General features: G+C 43.0%; 2 protein-coding genes and 1 long non-coding RNA gene across 5 annotated transcripts in view; 1 reads left to right on the top strand and 2 right to left on the bottom strand.

Annotated features, from left to right (window-relative positions):
• fmnl2b (formin-like 2b) overlaps nt 1–13,449 on the top strand; it is a 17,067-nt gene extending 3,618 nt beyond the window's left edge. Inside the window, exons 3-28 of the mRNA XM_027276442.1 lie at nt 302–382; nt 487–563; nt 728–811; nt 1,004–1,147; nt 1,221–1,347; nt 1,566–1,642; nt 1,720–1,813; nt 1,908–1,982; nt 2,316–2,426; nt 2,611–2,760; nt 2,945–3,046; nt 3,322–3,542; nt 4,152–4,255; nt 4,545–4,733; nt 5,042–5,062; nt 5,439–5,563; nt 5,814–6,016; nt 6,196–6,430; nt 6,528–6,596; nt 9,746–9,826; nt 10,266–10,395; nt 10,475–10,635; nt 10,820–10,921; nt 11,007–11,099; nt 11,436–11,559; nt 11,979–13,449. Of these exons, the coding sequence (XP_027132243.1) occupies nt 302–382; nt 487–563; nt 728–811; nt 1,004–1,147; nt 1,221–1,347; nt 1,566–1,642; nt 1,720–1,813; nt 1,908–1,982; nt 2,316–2,426; nt 2,611–2,760; nt 2,945–3,046; nt 3,322–3,542; nt 4,152–4,255; nt 4,545–4,733; nt 5,042–5,062; nt 5,439–5,563; nt 5,814–6,016; nt 6,196–6,430; nt 6,528–6,596; nt 9,746–9,826; nt 10,266–10,395; nt 10,475–10,635; nt 10,820–10,921; nt 11,007–11,099; nt 11,436–11,559; nt 11,979–12,067 (3,069 nt within the window). The 3' untranslated portion in view covers nt 12,068–13,449. The remainder of the gene's footprint in view (nt 1–301; nt 383–486; nt 564–727; nt 812–1,003; nt 1,148–1,220; nt 1,348–1,565; nt 1,643–1,719; nt 1,814–1,907; nt 1,983–2,315; nt 2,427–2,610; nt 2,761–2,944; nt 3,047–3,321; nt 3,543–4,151; nt 4,256–4,544; nt 4,734–5,041; nt 5,063–5,438; nt 5,564–5,813; nt 6,017–6,195; nt 6,431–6,527; nt 6,597–9,745; nt 9,827–10,265; nt 10,396–10,474; nt 10,636–10,819; nt 10,922–11,006; nt 11,100–11,435; nt 11,560–11,978) is intronic.
• On the bottom strand, nt 6,833–12,067 carry LOC113745035 (uncharacterized). Its single transcript, XR_003461950.1, has 4 exons — nt 11,973–12,067; nt 10,817–11,006; nt 10,465–10,608; nt 6,833–9,615 (listed from the first exon to the last, which is right to left on the bottom strand). It is a non-coding gene; the product is annotated as an uncharacterized LOC113745035 (long non-coding RNA).
• Nucleotides 13,450–13,541: 92 nt separating the features above from the next.
• rgn (regucalcin) lies at nt 13,542–19,440 on the bottom strand. Of its 3 annotated transcripts, XM_027276444.1 has the most exons (8): nt 19,116–19,440; nt 18,133–18,301; nt 17,833–18,015; nt 17,415–17,515; nt 17,173–17,287; nt 16,687–16,818; nt 14,237–14,391; nt 13,542–14,150 (listed from the first exon to the last, which is right to left on the bottom strand). In XM_027276444.1, the coding sequence occupies exons 2-8, from the start codon at nt 18,296–18,298 to the stop codon at nt 14,100–14,102; spliced, it is 903 nt and encodes a 300-aa protein (XP_027132245.1). In that variant the 5' UTR covers nt 18,299–18,301; nt 19,116–19,440; the 3' UTR covers nt 13,542–14,099. The 3 variants fall into 3 exon arrangements, with proteins under 3 accessions (XP_027132245.1, XP_027132247.1, XP_027132246.1); XM_027276446.1 differs by lacking the exon at nt 18,133–18,301; XM_027276445.1 differs by lacking the exon at nt 19,116–19,440 and having other exon boundaries at nt 18,092–18,198.
• Between the last annotated feature and the right edge of the window lie 55 nt (nt 19,441–19,495).

Below are 19,495 nucleotides of genomic sequence, written 5' to 3'. Positions count from 1 at the left end.
TAGAACTTAAGCAAATTAGTTAAGTAAACTGAATGAATTAATCTGGACTTTATGGAGACCTTCAAATAATCGTATTTGAATTGATTAATTGATTAGTTTAATTTCTATTATTATCTGAATTGATTAATTAATGACATTGGGAGGGTCACATGTTCATCATGAAAAAGAAATGCCTCAGAACTGAATGTAATGAAATAAAAAAAAAAATCAGAACAATTTCAAAACCTTTTTTTCACACAGGTCTTATTAGTGGGCGGAGTTTCATATCTGATGTCTTCTGTTAACATTGTGTCTGATGCAGGAGAGGTTTCAGGTGAAGAACCCCCCACACACCTACATCCAGAAACTGAGAGGCTTCCTGGACCCAGCCGTCACTCGCAAGGTAAGATGGAAATTAGTTTGTTTACAACCGCCATGATGTCACACTGTAATGATGACATCACAAGTATTCAGTATTTTTCTGTTCTTTCACCTGTCTGTCATCAGAAGTTCAGAAGAAGAGTTCAGGAGTCAACTCAGATGCTCAGAGAGCTCGAGATTTCTCTTCGCACAAACCATATCGGGTACCTGTCTGTCCCAGTGACAACCTGTCAGTCTCTATGACCACCTGTCTGTCTGTCTGTCTGTCTGTCTGTCTGCCTGATCACCTGCCAGTCCCAATGACAACCTGTCTGTCTCTGCCTGATCACCTGTCTGTCCCAATGACAACCTGTCTGTCACTCTGTAGGTGGGTCAGAGAGTTTCTGAATGAAGAGAATCGAGGTCTGGATGTTCTGGTCGAGTATTTGTCATTTGCTCAGTACGCCGTCACGTAAGTCTGATTGATTGTTTGATTGATTATCTATCTATCTATCTATCTATCTATCTATCTATCTATCTATCTATCTATCTATCTATCTATCTATCTATCTATCTATCTATTCCATTTTTTTAAAGACGACATGATGTCAGCTTCCTGACAAAATGCTTCTGCTGCATTATCATGTCCTGCTTGTGTGTTCAGGTTTGATGGTGAGCAGTCAGAGGCCGGAGGCGAGGTCTCGTCTATAGACTCACCCTGGAGTCGATCCATAGAGGACCTCCATGGTGATTGCAGCCTCCCCTCCCCATCCTCCTCTGTACCCCGAGCAGCTCGACACTCCATCAGGTAACAAATCTAAAAATAAAACAGATCAACTTACCAGAAAACTCTGATCATCTGATGCTGTTTTTGTTTGTAGTTCCACTCTGGTGACCCGATCCAACACTCTGCCGAGTCGTCGAACTCTGAAGAATTCACGACTCGTCTGTAAAAAAGACGATGTTCACGTTTGTGTCATGTGTCTGAGAGCCATCATGAACTACCAGGTACTACTGATGATATGTTCACTACTCATGAAGATATCATTATTTTCTTTAAGATGATAATGTCATTTCCTGTCAAGCACAAAAACAAAAAATAACGATGATGAACTTATTTGTTTTTCAGAAATGTAAGAAATGTAAATACACATGAAAAGAAGAACTCAATAGCCACATTAATTATCATTAATAATCATTAATAATTTGGTCATCCCCTTGCTCAGTATGGATTCAACATGGTGATGTCTCATCCTCATGCTGTCAATGAAATCGCCCTGAGCCTCAACAACAGGAACCCCAGGTAAGTACTACACACAGGTACTGCTAACCTGTCTCTCCACCTGTCCTCTGACCTGTCTCTCCACCTGCCTCTATCAGGACGAAGGCTCTGGTGTTGGAGTTGTTGGCTGCCGTATGTTTGGTCAGAGGAGGACATGAGATCATCCTATCGGCATTCGACAACTTCAAAACTGTAAACACACACACATTCAAACAGGAAGTAGAACCAGTGACACAAACTGTAGCTGTTGTTTTCACAGGCTGAGTAATCGATTGCTTTGTTGCAGGTGTGTTCAGAGTCGATGCGTTTTGAGAAGTTGATGGAACATTTTAAGAATGAAGATGACAACATTGACTTTTTGGTACGATGGCTTAACTTTCTCTGAACTTTGTCAACTCAAACTATACATACATGAATATTCTTAACATAACTCAAACTCATACATGTGAATATGTCTAATGTAACTATTTACACATGTGGATGAGGCAGATATAAAAAAAATAATTATGCATTTGAGTTTTGTTTAACTGTTCTTCAAATTAACACAACTTTAATTAACTCATTAATGAATTCAAGTTTAGGTAACCTATATGAACACAAACTACCTGTGATTACAGTTTAATCAGGGTTTAGCAGATTCATTACTGGTTGTTAAGTAAACATCTGTTTGTTTCACTGTGGTAACCGTTGTCAGGTGGCCTGTATGCAGTTCATTAACATTGTGGTTCACTCGGTGGAGGACATGAACTTCAGAGTCCATCTGCAGTACGACTTCACCAAACTCAACCTGGACGACCACCTGGAGGTAACATGGTCACATGATCCGGTCTCGGCTAATCACATGAGAGCAACAATCATTCCCCAATTCTGTATCCACACTACAATCATCATATGATCCGCTCTCTGCCTGTCTCTCTACCTGGCTCCCTGTCCATCTCTATACCTGTCTCCCTGACTGTCCCTTTCTCTTCCTGCCTGTCTCACCACAGAGGCTGAAGCACACAGAGAGTGACAGGCTGCAGGTTCAGATTCAGGCATACCTTGACAATGTGTTCGACGTTGGGACTCTACTGGAGGACGCAGAGACCAAAACTGCTGCTCTGGAACGAGTCGAGGAGTTGGAGGAGAGCCTGGGCACGGTAAGAGAGACAGATGGAGTGGCAGACAGGTTTCGTACTATCCTGACTGTCTTTGTTCTCAGATGTTTAGGTGTCCACTGGACATGAAAAACAAAGCAATCACAGATAGATAGAGACAGACAGGTTAAACAACAGACAGACCGGTGTTGTACTGACCCGTCTATCTCTCTCTCTCTGTCCACAGATGTCAGAGCGCCTGCTGGATGTAGAGAACGAAGCAATGCTGAAGATCGTTGAGCTGGAGAAACAGCTGATGCAAACCAACAAAGACCTGGACCACGTTCGGGTCAGTGTTGTTACCACGGAAACCACACAAACACTTAGCCATGGAGTCAGAAAATGTTGGTGATGCTCATGACAGAGACGTTAAATGAAAAGTCTGTGTTTTAGAAAAGATGAGTCTAAGTTTTATGTTTCTACACCTGATCAGTAAGATTTCCTAAAATGTTGGACTGTTTCTTTAACTCCACACCTGTCACACTGTACTGTCTCTTTAACACACCTGTTGCCTGTGCATTAACACACTGTACTGTGTCTTTAATACACCTGTTACCTGTGCAGGAGGTGTATGCGAGTGCTAACTCTCAGGTGCACACCTTGCGGCGGATGGTTCGGGAGAAGGACCAGACAATCCGGCGTCAGAGTCGTCTGGAGCGTCAGGCTCAGGAGGCCCAGCAGGCCGGAGGACCGGGAGCTCCTCAGCCACAGAGAGGAGAGGGGGATGGAGGGGTGGCTGATTCCGCCTCCCCTTCACCTCCACCCTGTCCTAACCTGTCCCCCAGGTGAGAGACATCAATGTACACTTCCTGCTGAGCAGAAAACAGCAGACAGACAGTCTGAGACAAGCTGTGAACAAAGTGGAATACTTGGCAGTTAATTAGACAGATTCCCTTCAGGTGCTGGTAGAGACCAACAAACAAATATTGGACTGATCAGCTGACACAAACACAAGGTCACATGAAGATCATGTCATCACACAGGCAGAAGATTTAAACACTAAAGCCCCTTCTTGACCTGAACAATAGTTCACCAACATTAACACCTGTTTTTTATTGTTCTGCAATTAAATTATTTTCTGCCTAGTTATTTTGTTAATTACAGACTTCATATCAGTATCCTGAAAATATGTGTACATACAAAACTGTTGGTTAATATGTCAGCCACATATACTTTATATAGCAATGTTTACAGACTGTTGTTGAGTTCTGCTGCCCCCATGTGGCCAAAAAATGAATGCAGCTTTAAGGATGTTTCACTCACTGCAGATTTGTAAATTACAAACTTATTACAATAATTTGGTCACCAGTGACTTCATAAACAAAACAAAGAGGGTAACAGTTACAGTAAACAATGAGTGAGTGACTGATTTAATACCTGATTGATTTCTACAGTCCTGAGACCATAGCCTATCACAGCATGGGTCCAGGGATGAGTGGAGCTTCAGGGATGCCAGCCCCGCCCCCTCCCCCTCCTCCACCACCAATGCCAGGCACAGGTGAGTTTCAGCTCCACCAATAAGATTTTAATCATAAAGATAAACAAGAGCTGGAGGTTCCACTGAGTCAAAGCACATACACATACACCGTCAGTGCTCTTGGTATGGTGTTTTGATTGGGCCTCCAGAAACCAATTAATACAAGATAATTAAACCAATTAGCAAACAGTGTATTTATCTATGTTTGAAGTAAATAGAAGTCAGATGTGAAGGTAATGATCTTCACCAACACACGACTGCTGTGACCAAGTATTAAAACCTGCCGTCTTCTCTTCTTCCTTGGTTAAAGTATCCAATGGGCCGTACCCTGCACCTCCTCCCCCTGCTCCTCCTCCCCCTTCCCCCTCCCCCACCTCCCCCTGTCGTACCAGCGAGCTGTCCTCCTCTGTCCCCATGCCCCCCCCACCACCTCCCGTGGCTCCCCCTCTCCCAGGGTCGGGAGGGTCTCCCACGGTCATCTTTAACTCAGGACTCGCAGGTGAGACAGATGATGCATTTACTAACTGCATGTTAAATACAGAACTTTTAAGTACTCTTCATTTCTTTCCAAGACCTGCATAAAGGTCCTTTCTATGAAGTCTAAATAATATCTTAAAAACACGGTGTTCAAGGAAGCTCCAGCATCTGAGAGATCTGAGTTAGAGCTGAAGACAGTTTGCATGCAATCATCATTGTAACATTGTTTGTTGTAAGAGTTTAATTTTCTGTTTTCTGTTCTTTGTTCACAATTTAATGCATTCACAGGTTCAAGACACTAACGTCTTTTTTCTCTTGTTTTGTTGACAGAGGGTCCTCTCAAATTATTCTGTACGTATACGGACAGTCTTATATTTAAACATCTTTACATTTCTACATTATTTTCTTCCATCTTTTTCTCTTCCTCTATCTGGTCCTCTGCAAATTGGAACCTTCATCACTGCACACCAGTCTCCAGCACAGTCAGCTATTTGCTAGCTTGTCTCTCATTAATGTCACATGTTTGATTTGGTTGACCACTTTAATGATTGCTCAGACTGATGGAAAAGCAAGACACAAGAGTTAAAATGCATATACCTCATTTTAAAAGTGATTTCATATAAAGTCAAATGAAAAACACACATTTGCACAAACACAATCATCATAAATAAAACTCTAACCCTAACCCTATTCTCGATGCTCACCTGTCTTTCTCCCTGCTGTACAGCCGTGAAGATAAAGAAGCCGATCCAGACTAAGTTTAGGATGCCGGTGTTGAACTGGGTCGCCCTGAAGCCAAGTCAGATCAATGGAACAGTCTTCAATGACATTGACGATGAGTCCATCCTTCAGGTAAAACAAAGACATATTTTAAATGTTTTATTTGAATCCAACAGTTATATTCAAGTATTCAGGATGTAAATATGTTTATAACAGAAGTTAAAGCATTGAAAGATTTTAAAACTAAACTGGGTCAAGGAAAAGATGAAAGAAAAGCTGCTGAAAAGGACTTTAAACATTAATATAGCTTCTGTAATTTTTCCTCCCAACCTGGACATGGAGCAGTTTGCAGGGAATGTTTAAACACCTGTGTCTCTCTCAGGATCTGGATGTGGAGGGCTTTGAGGAGCTATTTAAGACGAAGGCTCAGGGTCCAGCAGTGGATTTGACTCTGTCCAGACAGAAACTTCCTCAGAAAGCTCCATCCAAAGTTTCTCTGCTGGAGGCCAACAGAGCCAAAAACCTGGCCATCACTCTGAGGAAGGCTGGTCAGGGGTCAGAGGTCATCTGTCGCGCCATCCACACGTAGGTCAAGGTTCATCTGTACGACACCAATAACAAGGATCATAACCTCCATCAGTAACTCTACCAGTAACAATATACTGTATACAGACATCACATATATATATATACACATACACACACACACACACACACACACGTGTGTGTGTGTCCTAAAACAGTCTTGGTTTATGTTTCTGCAGGTTTGACCTGCGAACAGTCCGGGTCGACTTTGTGGAGTGTCTGATGCGTTTCCTGCCAACGGAGGCAGAGGTGAAGCTTCTACGGCAATATGAGAGGGACAGAAAACCATTAGAGTCTCTGAGCGATGAAGACCGGTTCATGATGCAGTTCAGTCGCATTGAAAGACTCAATCAGCGGATGTCGATCATGACATTCATGGGCAACTTCACAGACAATGTCCAGATGTTAACTCCGGTAAGACAGACAGGTAAACAGGTGTGTTGACAGACACACAGTAATACAGACAGACAGGAAGATGTGACCTGTTCCACTGTGTTGTGTTTCCTCCCAGCAACTCCACGCCATGATCGCTGCTTCAGTTTCTATAAAATCATCTCAGAAGCTCAAGAAGATCCTTGAGGTCAGTATCCATATGTTGGTTTATATAAATATGCTGTATGTCTATATAATCTGTTACGTGGTCTGGTGTGGGTACGGTGGACCAAGTATGGATTCAGAGGCTGAATGAGGGTGAAGGTGGGTATTTATTGTGCAGCAGAAAAATGGCAAAAAGGCTGGGCTGGCTGGTTGGAAGGCGGTGCAGAGCTGCAGGTGGTGTGTGGCTGAGGTGGCAGGCTGGGCAGAGTTCCTGGAGGAAAAGCAGACAAAAACACGTCACTGAAGGCAACCATAAACTAGTTCAGGCCTGAAGTATACCACATACTAGCGAGGAATGGTATAATCTGGCACAGAACAAAGGAACTGGGAGTTCTTGAGTAGTTGGTGATGACATGATGGTTTGCAGCTGAGCAGAGTCCTGGAAGCAGAAGACCACACCTCCGAACCACACCCACCTGACACACAGGGAAAAAACAAAACAAAGACACAGAGGGAGGGAGGAGGCAGAGGAGAATGAAGCCATGGCAGCCTGGACCATGACATAACCATCCATATAAACAGTTATTTTCTTTGTTTTTATAATTTTGTACATTGTAAAAATAATACTGAAGACATCAAAACTATGGAAGGACACATGGAAGTGCTAAACAACACAGATATATATTTTAGATTCTTTAAAGTAGCCACATTTTGATGACAACTTAGCACACTTCTGTCATTCTCTCAGTCAGACTTAGGAGGTTGTCACCTCTGAGCTGCTGTTCATTGTGAGGCTGCTAATTGTGATGAACTTCTCCTCTGCAGCAGAGCTAACTCTAGTTCTTCTTCATGACAGACACTTTCATCTGAGTGTTTGATGAGACTGACTTGAAGACACATTTAACGTTGTTGAAATGTTCTGGACTGACTGACCTTCATGTCTTAAAGTAATGGTGGACTGTCATCTCTCTTTACTTAGCTGATTACTACAGTAGTTGAACAGAGCTGTTTACTGTATGCCAACACTACCTCTGAAAAGCACAACTGATGGTCTCAAACAATAAAAAGGCAAGAAAATCCACTTATTAACTTTTGAAGAGGCACACCTGTTAACTGAAAACCATCAAGTCAAGTCAATTCAAGTCAAACTTTATTGTCAATTGCTGCTATATGTACAGGACACACACAGAATTGAAATAGTGTTTCTCCCAATCCCAGGTGCAAACAGCAATAAACATGAATTATAAAATATGAAATATAAAAAATATATACACGTTAAAAAGATCTAAGAAAAATATGGCAATCTAAGATATAAACAGTATAATACGGTGATATATCAGTATAAACAGAATGGACAGTATAGATATGGTAATTAGCAGCTGTATTAAAGGGAATGAGCAGTATAAATATAAATATGGCAAATATAGGAGATTCAGCAGTGTACATAGTACAGTACAGAACAGTATAAATAGTGATATATATATTACAAAAATATAGATAGATTATTAAAATATACAAAAATATAGATAGATATAGATAGATGTATACAGTGAAAACAGTTTGTAAACAGTTAGTGTACAGCAGTTAACTGTACCGTAATTTAGGTTTATAGAAGAGTTTTTAGAGTTTGTAAAATGGCTGGTGCCATTTGGTTGTGTATTGTGGTGGGTGGGGGTTGTTAGTATCCAGAGTTTGTGGGGGCAGTGCTGGGAGGGAATTCAGCATCTTGATGGCCCGGTGGATGAAACTGTCTCTCAGTCTTCTGGTTCTCGCCCGTAGGCCCCTCCATCCTGCTCCCAGAGGGCAGATGGCTGAAGAGGTGGTGGATGGGATGGGTGGAGTCACCCGCAATGCTGAATGCTTTGTGGGCCAGGCGTGTCTTGTAAATGCTCTGGAGGGAGGGCAGGTGGGCACCGATGATCTCCTCAGCTGCTCTCATAATACACTGCAGGGTCTTCCGGCAGGATGCGGTGTAGCCGTCGTACCACACAGATGCAGCTGGTCAGGATGCTCTCGGTGGTTCCACAGTAGAAGTTGTGCACGACGGGGACTGGTGCTCTGGCTCTTCTCTAGTTCTGCAGAGGAAGTAGAGGCGCTGCTGGGCTTTCCTGGCCAGTGATGCGGTGTTGCTGCTCCAGGAGAGATCCTCAGTGAGGTGCACATCCAGGAACCTGGTGCTGCTCACTCTCTCCACAGCAGCACCATTAATGGTCAGTGGAGGCTGCTGGGTGGAGGGTCTCCGGAAGTCGACAACAATCTACTTCGTCTTGTCCACATTGAGAGAGAGATTGTTGCCTCTGTACCACATGGCCAGTTGGCTCACCTCATCCCTGTAGTTTGACTCATTGTTGTTGTTGTTGAGCCCCACCACAGTTGTGTCATCTGCAAACTTGACGAAGAGGTTGATGTTGTGTGTTGGTGAGCAGTCGTGGGTCAGCAGGGTGAAGAGTAGGGGGCTGAGCACACATCTTTCGGGGGCCCCCGTGTTCAGCATGATGGTGCTGGATGCATTGCTGCTGACCCGGATGCCTGTGGTCTTCCTGTCAGGAAGTCCAACAACCAGTTGCAGAATGAGATGTATAGTCCTAGACAGTCCAGTTTCTTAATCAACTGCTGGGGGATGATCGTGTTGAAAGCTGAACTAAAGTCTAAGAACAGCATCCTCACATAAGAGTCCTTAGTGTCCAGGTGAGTGAAAGCTGAGTGGATGGCGGTGAAGATTGCATCATCAGTGGACCGGTTGGCCCGATGCAAATTGGTAGGGGTCGAGGGAAGGAGGGAGGATGAATTTGATGTGCTGCATGACTAACTGCTCAAAGCACTTCATGATGATGGGGGTCAGTGCCACAGGGTGGTAGTCATTGAAGCAAGTTGGAGAGGCCTTCTTTGGAACCGGGATGATGGTGGTACTCTTGAAGCAGGTGGGGACAACAGCTTGGGAGGTGTTGAAGATGTCTGTGAGGACATCTGTGAGCTCCTCTGCACAGTCCTTTGTGTTGAAATGTTGAAACGTCCTGCAGCCTTTCGAGCGTTGATCCTGGAGAGGGATCTCCTCACGCTGGCTGGAAATACCACATATATACCACATACTTCATATTTCATAGTTTAAATGTCTTCAGTGTTTATCTACAAATTAAAAAATAATGAAAATAAAATGAAGAAAAAAGACAAGTATTGTTTGTGCTATTGTAGATCATCTTGGCTCTTGGAAACTACATGAACAGCAGTAAGAGAGGAGCTGTGTACGGATTCAAACTGCAGAGTTTAGACCTGGTAAGACTCTCATGCACCCTCAGTTCTAAAGTATACTGACAGTCTCAGTTCAGATGAAGTATACCGACAGTCTCAGTTCAGATGAAGTATAGACAGCCTCAGTTCAGATGAAGTATACCGACAGCCTCAGTTCAGATGAAGTATACCGACAGCCTCAGTTCAGATGAAGTATACCGACAGCCTCAGTTCAGATGAAGTATACCGACAGCCTCAGTTCAGATGAAGTATACCGACAGCCTCAGTTCAGATGAAGTATACTGACAGCCTCAGTTCAGATGAAGTATACTGACAGCCTCAGTTCAGATGAATGGCGACAGCCTCAGTTCAGATGAAGTATACTGACAGCCTCAGTTCAGATGAAGTATACAGACAGCTCAGTTGTGGTGTGATTATGATATAACGTTTATAATAGAAACTTAATGTTGTTACGTGTGTTCAGCTGCTGGAAACAAAGTCAACAGACAGGACACAGACGTTGCTTCATTACATTGCCAATGTGGTGAGAGAAAAATATCCTGCAGTGTCTCTTTTTTACAATGAGCTTCACTACGTCGACAAGGCTGCTGCAGGTGAGTCTGTCAACCAATCAGAAAATTGCAACATATCAGACTGTGTGACACTCAGCTGTGTGTCCCTACCTGTGTGCAGTGAGTCTGGAGAACGTTCTGTCTGATGTGAAGGACCTGCAACGTGGCATGGAGCTCACCTGGAGAGAGTTCAGTGTTCAACACAATGCCACACTTAAAGACTTCATCAGCAGGCACGAATCCAGACTCAGCAAGCTGCAAGAGGACGCACGCATCGCTCAGGTAACACATACTTTTCCAGTCGTCCAATCACAGTGCAGCAGAAAAATGTCTGCAAGTTGTTTCTAATTTGTAAGCAATAATTATAAATCCTGCTCTTGGTTAACTAATTAAACTAACTTGAATGATCTAACTTTTTACAATCTAATGACACTGTAAAAAAATACATTTTGTCTGGACTCACTAGGATGCATTTGAAGATGTGGTAAAATTTTTCGGGGAGAGCTCCAAGACAATGCCGCCATCCGTCTTCTTCCCAATCTTTGTTCGTTTCATTAAAGCATACAGGGTGAGTATGACACATCTGTCTCTGTCTCCTGGGCCTCACGCAGTGACACCACAGTTTACACAATTTCACCAATGTGTGTGTTCAGCTGGCAGAGGAGGAGAATGAACAGAGGAGGCGTCAGGAGCAGATGTTACTGGAGAAACTGGAGCAGGAGGAGCAACAACAGGAGGAGACCAAGGTGAGTCAGTGACCTTTTACACAGGTGAACAGGTGCTGCTGAGTCATCGTGATTAATTTCAGACATGTACAGTTGAAGAGTATCGTCTAAACATTTACTTATGGATCAATTCATAATGGATCGATACCCAATGGATCGATACCTGATGAATATGTGAGAGATCACATAAATGAAGGCATGACATGACAGATGTCTCAGATGTCTCAGATGTGATGGGTCATATGAAAAAGGTCACATCAGTTCAGAAGTAAAATGATTATTGATCTTATGATTATTGATTTTAAAAGGTTAAAGGTGAAAATGAAATAATAACATAAAGGTCCTCCTCTTCTTCAGTCTCCGTCCCACAGGGGAAAGCGACAGCAGCAAGAGCTGATCACTGAGCTCAGACGACGACAAGGAAAAGACAGCCGGCATGTTTACGAAGGGAAGGATGGAGCCATAGAGGACATCATTACAGGTAAACACGACTTCACAGGTAAACACATCCTTACAGGTAAACACGACGTCACAGGTAAACACATCCTTACAGGTAAACACGACGTCACAGGTAAACACATCATTACAGGTAAACACAACGTCACAGATAAACATGTCCTCACAGGTAAACATGACGTCACAGGTAAACACATCATTACAGGTAAACACAACGTCACAGGTAAACACGACGTCACAGGTAAACACGACGTCACAGGTAAACACATCATTACAGGTAAACACAACATCACAGATAAACATGTCGTCACAGGTAAACACGACGTCACAGATAAACATGTCGTCACAGGTAAACATGACGTCACAGGTAAACACATCATTACAGGTAAACACGACGTCACAGGTAAACACGTCGTCACAGAAATTGTTTTTTCTCACCTGCAGCTCTGAAGACCGTCCCCTTTACGGCCCGATCGGCCAAGCGCAGTTCTCGCTTTTTCTGTGACCCAGCCCACTCCGAGGAGCACTACTGAGAGAGAGACATGACATCAGAGAGAGAGAGAGCTTATCTGTCAGCATGCCTGATGATGTCTTCTTCAGATGACCACGCCCACTTCTAATCCATGGGACCAATTAGCACTTTGAACATTTATTATCAATCGATGTGAACTGATGACATCATGTTTTGTAAGTTATTTTATTGGCCAGTGTAGGCACAGACTGGGTGACCAGATTCCATCTGACCATTGACCTCTGACCTTTTAGATTATGTTCCACTCTGGCCTGACAGCATTGAAACATTTAAACTTTCTTGACCTGACAGAGAAACGTATCTGAGTAATGTTCTGAGGCTGAAGGTTTGGGTTTAGAGGATTCTGTGAAGAAGAATCTGCATGATGTTGAGATAATGACAGTGTTAAGAGAAATGTATTGTTCATGCCAAAGTTGTGCCTGATTCTTTTAAAATACCACAACATCAACAAACTGTGAGTCTCTGACCAGCAGTGGCACTGTAGAACAGCAAGCTGATGAGCTGGTAATGTTTTATTACATATATGACACTGAAACGTAAACACCTAATAAGTTAAAAATCACACGTGATTTGGATCACATGAATGTAGGTGAATTCAATGTTTCTCATAAACATTTCCTGTGTCAAAGGTCTGCAGGATGCATTAAGAACCAGACCTATAGTCTTGGTTTTGGGTCAGCAGGTCTGTGGTTTTGTGGTTGTTCTGGGTTCCTTTCAGTCTGTGTCTTTAGCTAGCTCTTGTACAGGGTTCTACTCATTTCACTACATTGTGTTCTATTGTATTTATGAGCCTTACCAGAGATACACAGAGTCTGGCACCTTTCATTAAGTTACAGGAAACAGTGTTAACAGGAAGCATTTAGTGTCAGAATGGCCTTTTGAGCCAGAATCTTTGCCAAACTCTGGATCTCCCCAGTCTCCTCCCTGAAACCCCCCTTTCCTTTCAATACTGTTAGCTAGCGGCAGCCACACTCCACCAGAAATATCAGCTTCTGTCTGAAACATGTTTTATCCACTAACATGATGGAAGTACATGAACGTGTCACCTGACACAGGTGTGAGCTGCAGTTTGAGGTGTGGCAGTACGGGGATGCTGTCATGGCTGCCAAGTTCTCCACATAGTCTGAACTGATTCAACGGAAAAGACTTGACTGCCTTCAGTCTGTAACACCTTAAACCATCATCTCAAATCAAAATAAGACAAAAAAGTGAAACAGCACAAAGTTTTCTACGTGTACATATATTTTCTAAAACCTGTGTAGCGTTGCTCGTACTCCGTTTAGTGTTTGTTGATGGTGATTCTGCACTTGGTGGTGTAAATAAAATGCACCCTGTCCACATGAAGCTGCTGTCTCTCTGTTGAATACAATTACAAAGATTATTTGAAACAACAGCTGAGTTTAAAACAATGTCCTGAGTGAAGCTGGAGGGAAGCGCACTGAGTGAACATGTGCCAGGAAACAAATAGATACGAATAGCAGTAATCTATTCTTTATTAAAATCAACTTTTAGTGAAATAACTTTGCATTGCATTGCATTGCATTGCATTTAGCAGACGCTTTCATCCAAAGCGATTTACAGAGGAGGACATAAGCTGAGAAAGGTGTAAAGGAGCACAGAGTAGTTGTTAGTTTTGTTAGTTTTGTTAGGCAGGGAAGCATTCTGGAAACAGAAAGGTTTACAGAACACAGAACTTACACAAGGAACTTACAGAACACAGAACAGTCTCTGACTACAAACTAAATTTGTCTAACATTCCCAGAGTGAAGCAGTGTGAACATTTGTCCTTGCTTTGATTGGCTTTTCTTTATAAACAAATAAATATGTTGTGAACATCAACATTAAATTAGAGCTAAATATTTTGTCTGTTTATAATTAACCATTTTTTAATAATCACTGACCCAGTTCAATAACTGTTGATTGCTAACAGCTAATATGACGCTAACAGTTTCTGATCATTGTGATTAATCAATCAGACTGTTGATCACTTCCTGCGGATAGTCTGTGCTGTGATTGGCTGAGTCTCTTGAAGATCATCCAGAGAAAGAGTTTGAAGGGCGACCTTTGACCCCGAGTCCTGTCACCTGCAGACACACACACAAACACAGTCAGCATCAGCTGGTGTAACACAGGTGAGCCAGTCAACAAAGTGTACACAGGTGAGTCTGACCCTGAAGGTATCTCCGGCCAGTGGCTGCTGTCTCTTCTCTGATTGGTCAAGGCCCAGACTGGCAGAGGTCACATAGAGGTCAGAAAAGTCTGGACCTCCAAAACAACACGAGGTGGTCTTCATCACTGGCAGAGAGACCGTCTGCAGCCGCACACCTGAGAGAATACAACAGGTGAATTCATCGTCAACACAGGTAAACCAGAAAATCAGCAGAGAAATGGACACAATAGCTGTGTCTCAATTCAGGGGCCGCATCCTTCGAAGCACGCATTTGAAGGCTGATTACGTCACAACGCAGTGCGAAGGCTGTCCCGATTTTAAATTTACATTTAAATGTAACTATTGGGTTTTTATATTTAATTACTTTTACTAATTACTTATTTTTTCTTTCATATACTTTCTTCTGTCTGTTTTTTCTTCGTTTTCTTAACTGACGACTAACTGACAGGCAACGGCTACATAACAAAGTACCAACTGACGGCAGATGACGCAGCTGGTGACGCAACCGGGAATGCTTGTCGATGTGGCCTTCGAAGGTCTCTCAGAAGGAGTCGCCTTCAGAGGGAGTGAATGCCGTGTCCTTTGAAGCATGCAGGCCCAGAATTGGGACACAGCTAATGTCACAACACATACTCTTAAATTCTGATTTTTAAATTATATTTAAACTTTTTTCAAAGTTAACATGTTTACGAAAAATGACCTCACTGTTGACCAAAATAATCAAGATTAGGGTTTCTGCCATCACTGAGCAAGTCGAGCTTGGCCCCACATTAGCTCTTCAAACAAGTTCCCAGATGCTCAAAGAAGTCTCTAGTTAGTCATTCTTTATTGGATATGATTAATCTGTCTTTATTATCTGGATATGTACCACAGTCCTTTAAGGTAGCTGTAATTAAACCTCTTCTTAAAAAGCCCACTCTAGACCCAGAGGTCTTAGCCAACTACAGACCGATATCAAACCTTCCCTTTCTGTCTAAGATACTTGAGAAAGCTGTAGCTAATCAGCTGTGTGACTTTCTCCATAACAATAGTCTATTTGAGGATTTTCAGTCAGGATTTAGAGTGCATCATAGCACAGAGACCGCATTAGTCAAAGTTATAATTAACCAGTAAAACTAACCTGTATTACCAATATAACTAACCAGTACAACTAACGAGTATAACCAACCAATATAACTAATCCATGTAACTAACCAGTATTACCAGTATGACTAACCAGCATAACTGTTATGGAATTTTCTATCCTTAGGTTACTTAAGGTCCCGTGTGGGCCTTGAGGTCCCGTCCCGTGTGGGCCTCGAGGTCCCGTGTGGGCCTTGAGGTCCTCAGCAGTATTAGTTGTTTGGCTTTGGTTGGGAACAGTAGGTGCCAGTCTATCTCAACACTGTGGTGTCCAGGGTCACAGAGACCTGTTGCTGCCTTCATAGACATAATAGATAGCTTGTTGTTGACGGTCCAATCTGCGTAAACAGACATCTGTGTCTCCAGACTAGAATATGCTGACAATAACACCTCCATGGGTAAAGACATTCTCTGTGACTAATTCTGGGCGTGTATTCATTCATTAGTTTGCAAGCACATTCATTCATTCCTTTGTTCACAACAGCGGCCACGCACTCGCATTAGCGTCTGCGTCCTCCCATACGCGCAGCATCTTTCTTCCTTTCGTCAGTCTGTTGTGGAGTTTTCCGACTAATGTACTGCCTAATCCTTTCAGTCTTCCTCTTTGAGCCAGTTGAGGTTAGGGTGCAGAGTTACCGACACACGTTTTAGTAAGCACGCGTGGAGACGACGCTCATCCAAAAATCTCCGGTTGACTTTCAAAACTTATAAAACAAAATTAAACGAGTAACTTAACAAGCAAGGTCCAAAAACATTTCGGCATGAGTGTGTGGTCGGAAAACTTTAACACTCCACCCATAACAACTCCAAAACATTCATTGATAAAATTAAATAGCCACCTGTCTGTGGGAGGCGCATTACAGACGTCACCATCAGGTTGAAATAAAATAAACATTTCTCACCCTTATAAATTTTAAACTAGGATGGCTTAGATAATTTCCTTCATAATAATTTATTTTATAAATAAAAATACCACAATTAACTGAAACCAAGTTTATATATTTTCTAATTATATCTCCAGGATTCAATATGGCTCCAACAGTATTTGTGGTGTTATCTTGGGGTTTAAAGTCGATCCACAAGGATGAGTTGGGCAGAATGTGAGACCGACTCAGGCACTTCTGATGAACTTTGAGAGTGTCTCTAATTCTATTGGCCAAGCGTCAATAAATAATACAGCATAAGACATTAGAGGCTCCTGAACACTTTCTGAACTCCTGACCTCACCATTGACCTTTGACTTCAGCAATTTCTCCAAAACAATAGCTAACCTGTATAACTAACTCATATAACCAGTGTAACTAACTAGAATAACCAGTGTAACTAACCAGTAGCAGGGTCGATGTTGATGACTCGTCCTCCGTTATAACAGGCCACCCACAGACGATCGTCAACATCAAGTGTCATCCCGTCTGGTAACCCCTCCCCCTCCTCCATACGGTAGACAACACGACGGTTACCTAGTAACAAGCACACATGTACACATGATTCAATCCAATCCAATCCACTTTATTTATATAGCACGATTTTAGCAAACACAGGGTTTCCAAAGTGCTGCACAATACAATATAGAAACACAACAAAACATCAAGTAGATAAAAGAAAGATAGAAAACAATAAAAATAAAATGAATAAAAGGCACTAGATAAAATAAATAAAAACAGACAAAAATAAAATATACGTAAATAACAAAATGCATGTATGCACATAAAATCAACCATCTACAAGGTGTTAAAAGCCAAAGAGAACCCTTCTTAAACCCACATGATTACACATAAATACTTGTATGTACTGCAGTATAAATACAAAGTTACCAATTTGTCCTGAGTGTGAGTCATAGTCGAAGGCGTCGACCGTCCGAGACAAACTGTCGATGTAGAAAAACGTCTTCTGATCCAAAGACCAGTCCAAACCATTAGATATGTCCACCTGAGAGTGAGACAAGTACAGACAGACAGGTGTTGTTACCTGGTTCAGGTGTTTGGTCACAGTGAGGTCAGAGGTCACAGAGAACAAACAGACAGACCGGTACAGATAGACAGACAGGTGTTATTACCTGGTTCAGGTGTTTGGTCACAATGAGGTCAGAGGTCACAGAGAACAGAGATCCTTGTTGTCTTTGAACCTCAGCAGGTCGCACCTCCTTCCCCATCGTACCTAAAACACCATATAACAACCCGATGTCAGACAGACAGACAGGTAAACAGACAGGTAACCAGGTCGCACCTCCTTCCCCATCGTACCTGAAACACCATATAACAACATGATGTAAGACAGACAGACAGGTAAACAGACAAGTAACCAGGTCGCACCTCATTCCCCATCGTACCTGAAACACCATATAACAACATGATGTCAGACAGACAGACAGGTAAACAGACAGGTAACCAGATCGCACCTCCTTCCCCATCGCATCTGAGACACAGCAACACGTGCTACTATGGACAGGTAATCAGACAGGTGACTAGACTTACCTGCCAGCAGGCGTCCGACTGGATCAACCTTCCCGTCGTTCAGTCGGTTGTTCGGTTTGTCCTCGTCAACCTCCACCAATGATGACATCATCTGAGTCGACCAATCAACAGCCACGATGCTGCGACCCACACCGGCAACATAACCACCGGACTGGCGAGGAACTGCGAAGCCAACCATGTCAGCTGGAGACACAGACAGGCAGGTGAGAGACAGGTGAGAGACAGACAGGTGAAAGAGAGGCAGCTGTCGTTCACTTGCATTTCATGAATAAACCGGTTCCTGGGTGCTGATTGGCCGACCTGTCTCAACAGACTGGATCTGATTGGTCGTTGAACTCCATTGGTGGATTTTTTGCCCTGCGATATCAACAAACAGCAGCGTCTGCTCAGACTCCTCCCACACAGGGCCTTCACCAATCAGAGAGCCCGTCTTCACCGCACACTCCACCTTCACTGATGACATCATCACCTGTGCGATAGTACACCAGGTTACACACAGTATATGATGTAACATGCAGTACTGCGATAGTACACGCAGTACACAAAGTAACTTGCAGTACTGCGATAGTACACGCAGTATATGATGTAACATGCAGTACTGCGATAGTACACACAGTACACAAAGTAACATGCAGTAGTGCGATAGTACACGCAGTACACAAAGTAACTTGCAGTACTGCGATAGTACACGCAGTACACAAAGTAACATGCAGTACTGCGATAGTACACGCAGTACACAAAGTAACTTGCAGTACTGAGACAGTACACGCAGTACACAAAGTAACATGCAGTACTGCGATAGTACACGCAGTACACAAAGTAACTTGCAGTACTGCGATAGTACACGCAGTACACAAAGTAACAAGAGGTACTGCCATAGTACACGATGTTACATACACAGTAACAGTTATACCACACAACACTGAATAATACGTGTACACAGCACAATTACTTCGTAGTACTTCGCGGTAGTACTGCATCAGTGTGTTTACAGCGGTCAGCTGACTGTCACGTCACGGAGCTGTGCTCACTCCGTTTGAGTCGTTTAACACTTAAATCAAATTAAATTAAATCATCTAGATTAAAATGTAGCATCACGTGACTCCTGAACAGGCTGCGTGCACTGACCTGTTAAGTACTTTAAAAAGTAACGATACTTTAAAGACCCGTGTACACATGAAGTAGCTACAATTCTGCTTTACCGTGTACTTCCATGCAGATAAAAGGTACACATTCAGTACAGACATGACTAACGAGTACAGCACGTCTTACTACAAACATACCTGCAGTAACTCCGTCTGTGATCTCTGAGGGACCCCGCTGCAGCTGGAGGACTCCGCAGTACTCTGCACTACTCTGTAGTACTCTGCAGTACTCTGCACTACTCTGCAGGACTCTGTAGTACTCCGCAGTACTCTGCACTACTCTGCAGTACTCTGCACTGCTCCGCAGTACTCTGCACTACTCTGTAGTACTCCGCAGTACTCTGTAGGACTTTGTAGTACTCCGCAGTACTCTGTAGGACTTTGTAGTACTCTGTAGTACTTTCGAACGGGTCCTTAATGTTTCTTGTGTACTTCGCTCGGTCTGCTGACCTGTAAGCTCCGCCCCTCCAATCCGGCTGACTCCGAACAAACGCACACTGAATTAACACTGATTAAAG

Source organism: Larimichthys crocea, unplaced genomic scaffold, assembly GCF_000972845.2.
Source record: "Larimichthys crocea isolate SSNF unplaced genomic scaffold, L_crocea_2.0 scaffold380, whole genome shotgun sequence".
In the NCBI taxonomy this organism is placed as follows: Eukaryota; Metazoa; Chordata; class Actinopteri; family Sciaenidae; genus Larimichthys; species Larimichthys crocea.
The sequence above is the reverse complement of the archived record's forward strand: the minus strand, read 5'-3'. Positions and strand labels throughout refer to the sequence as shown.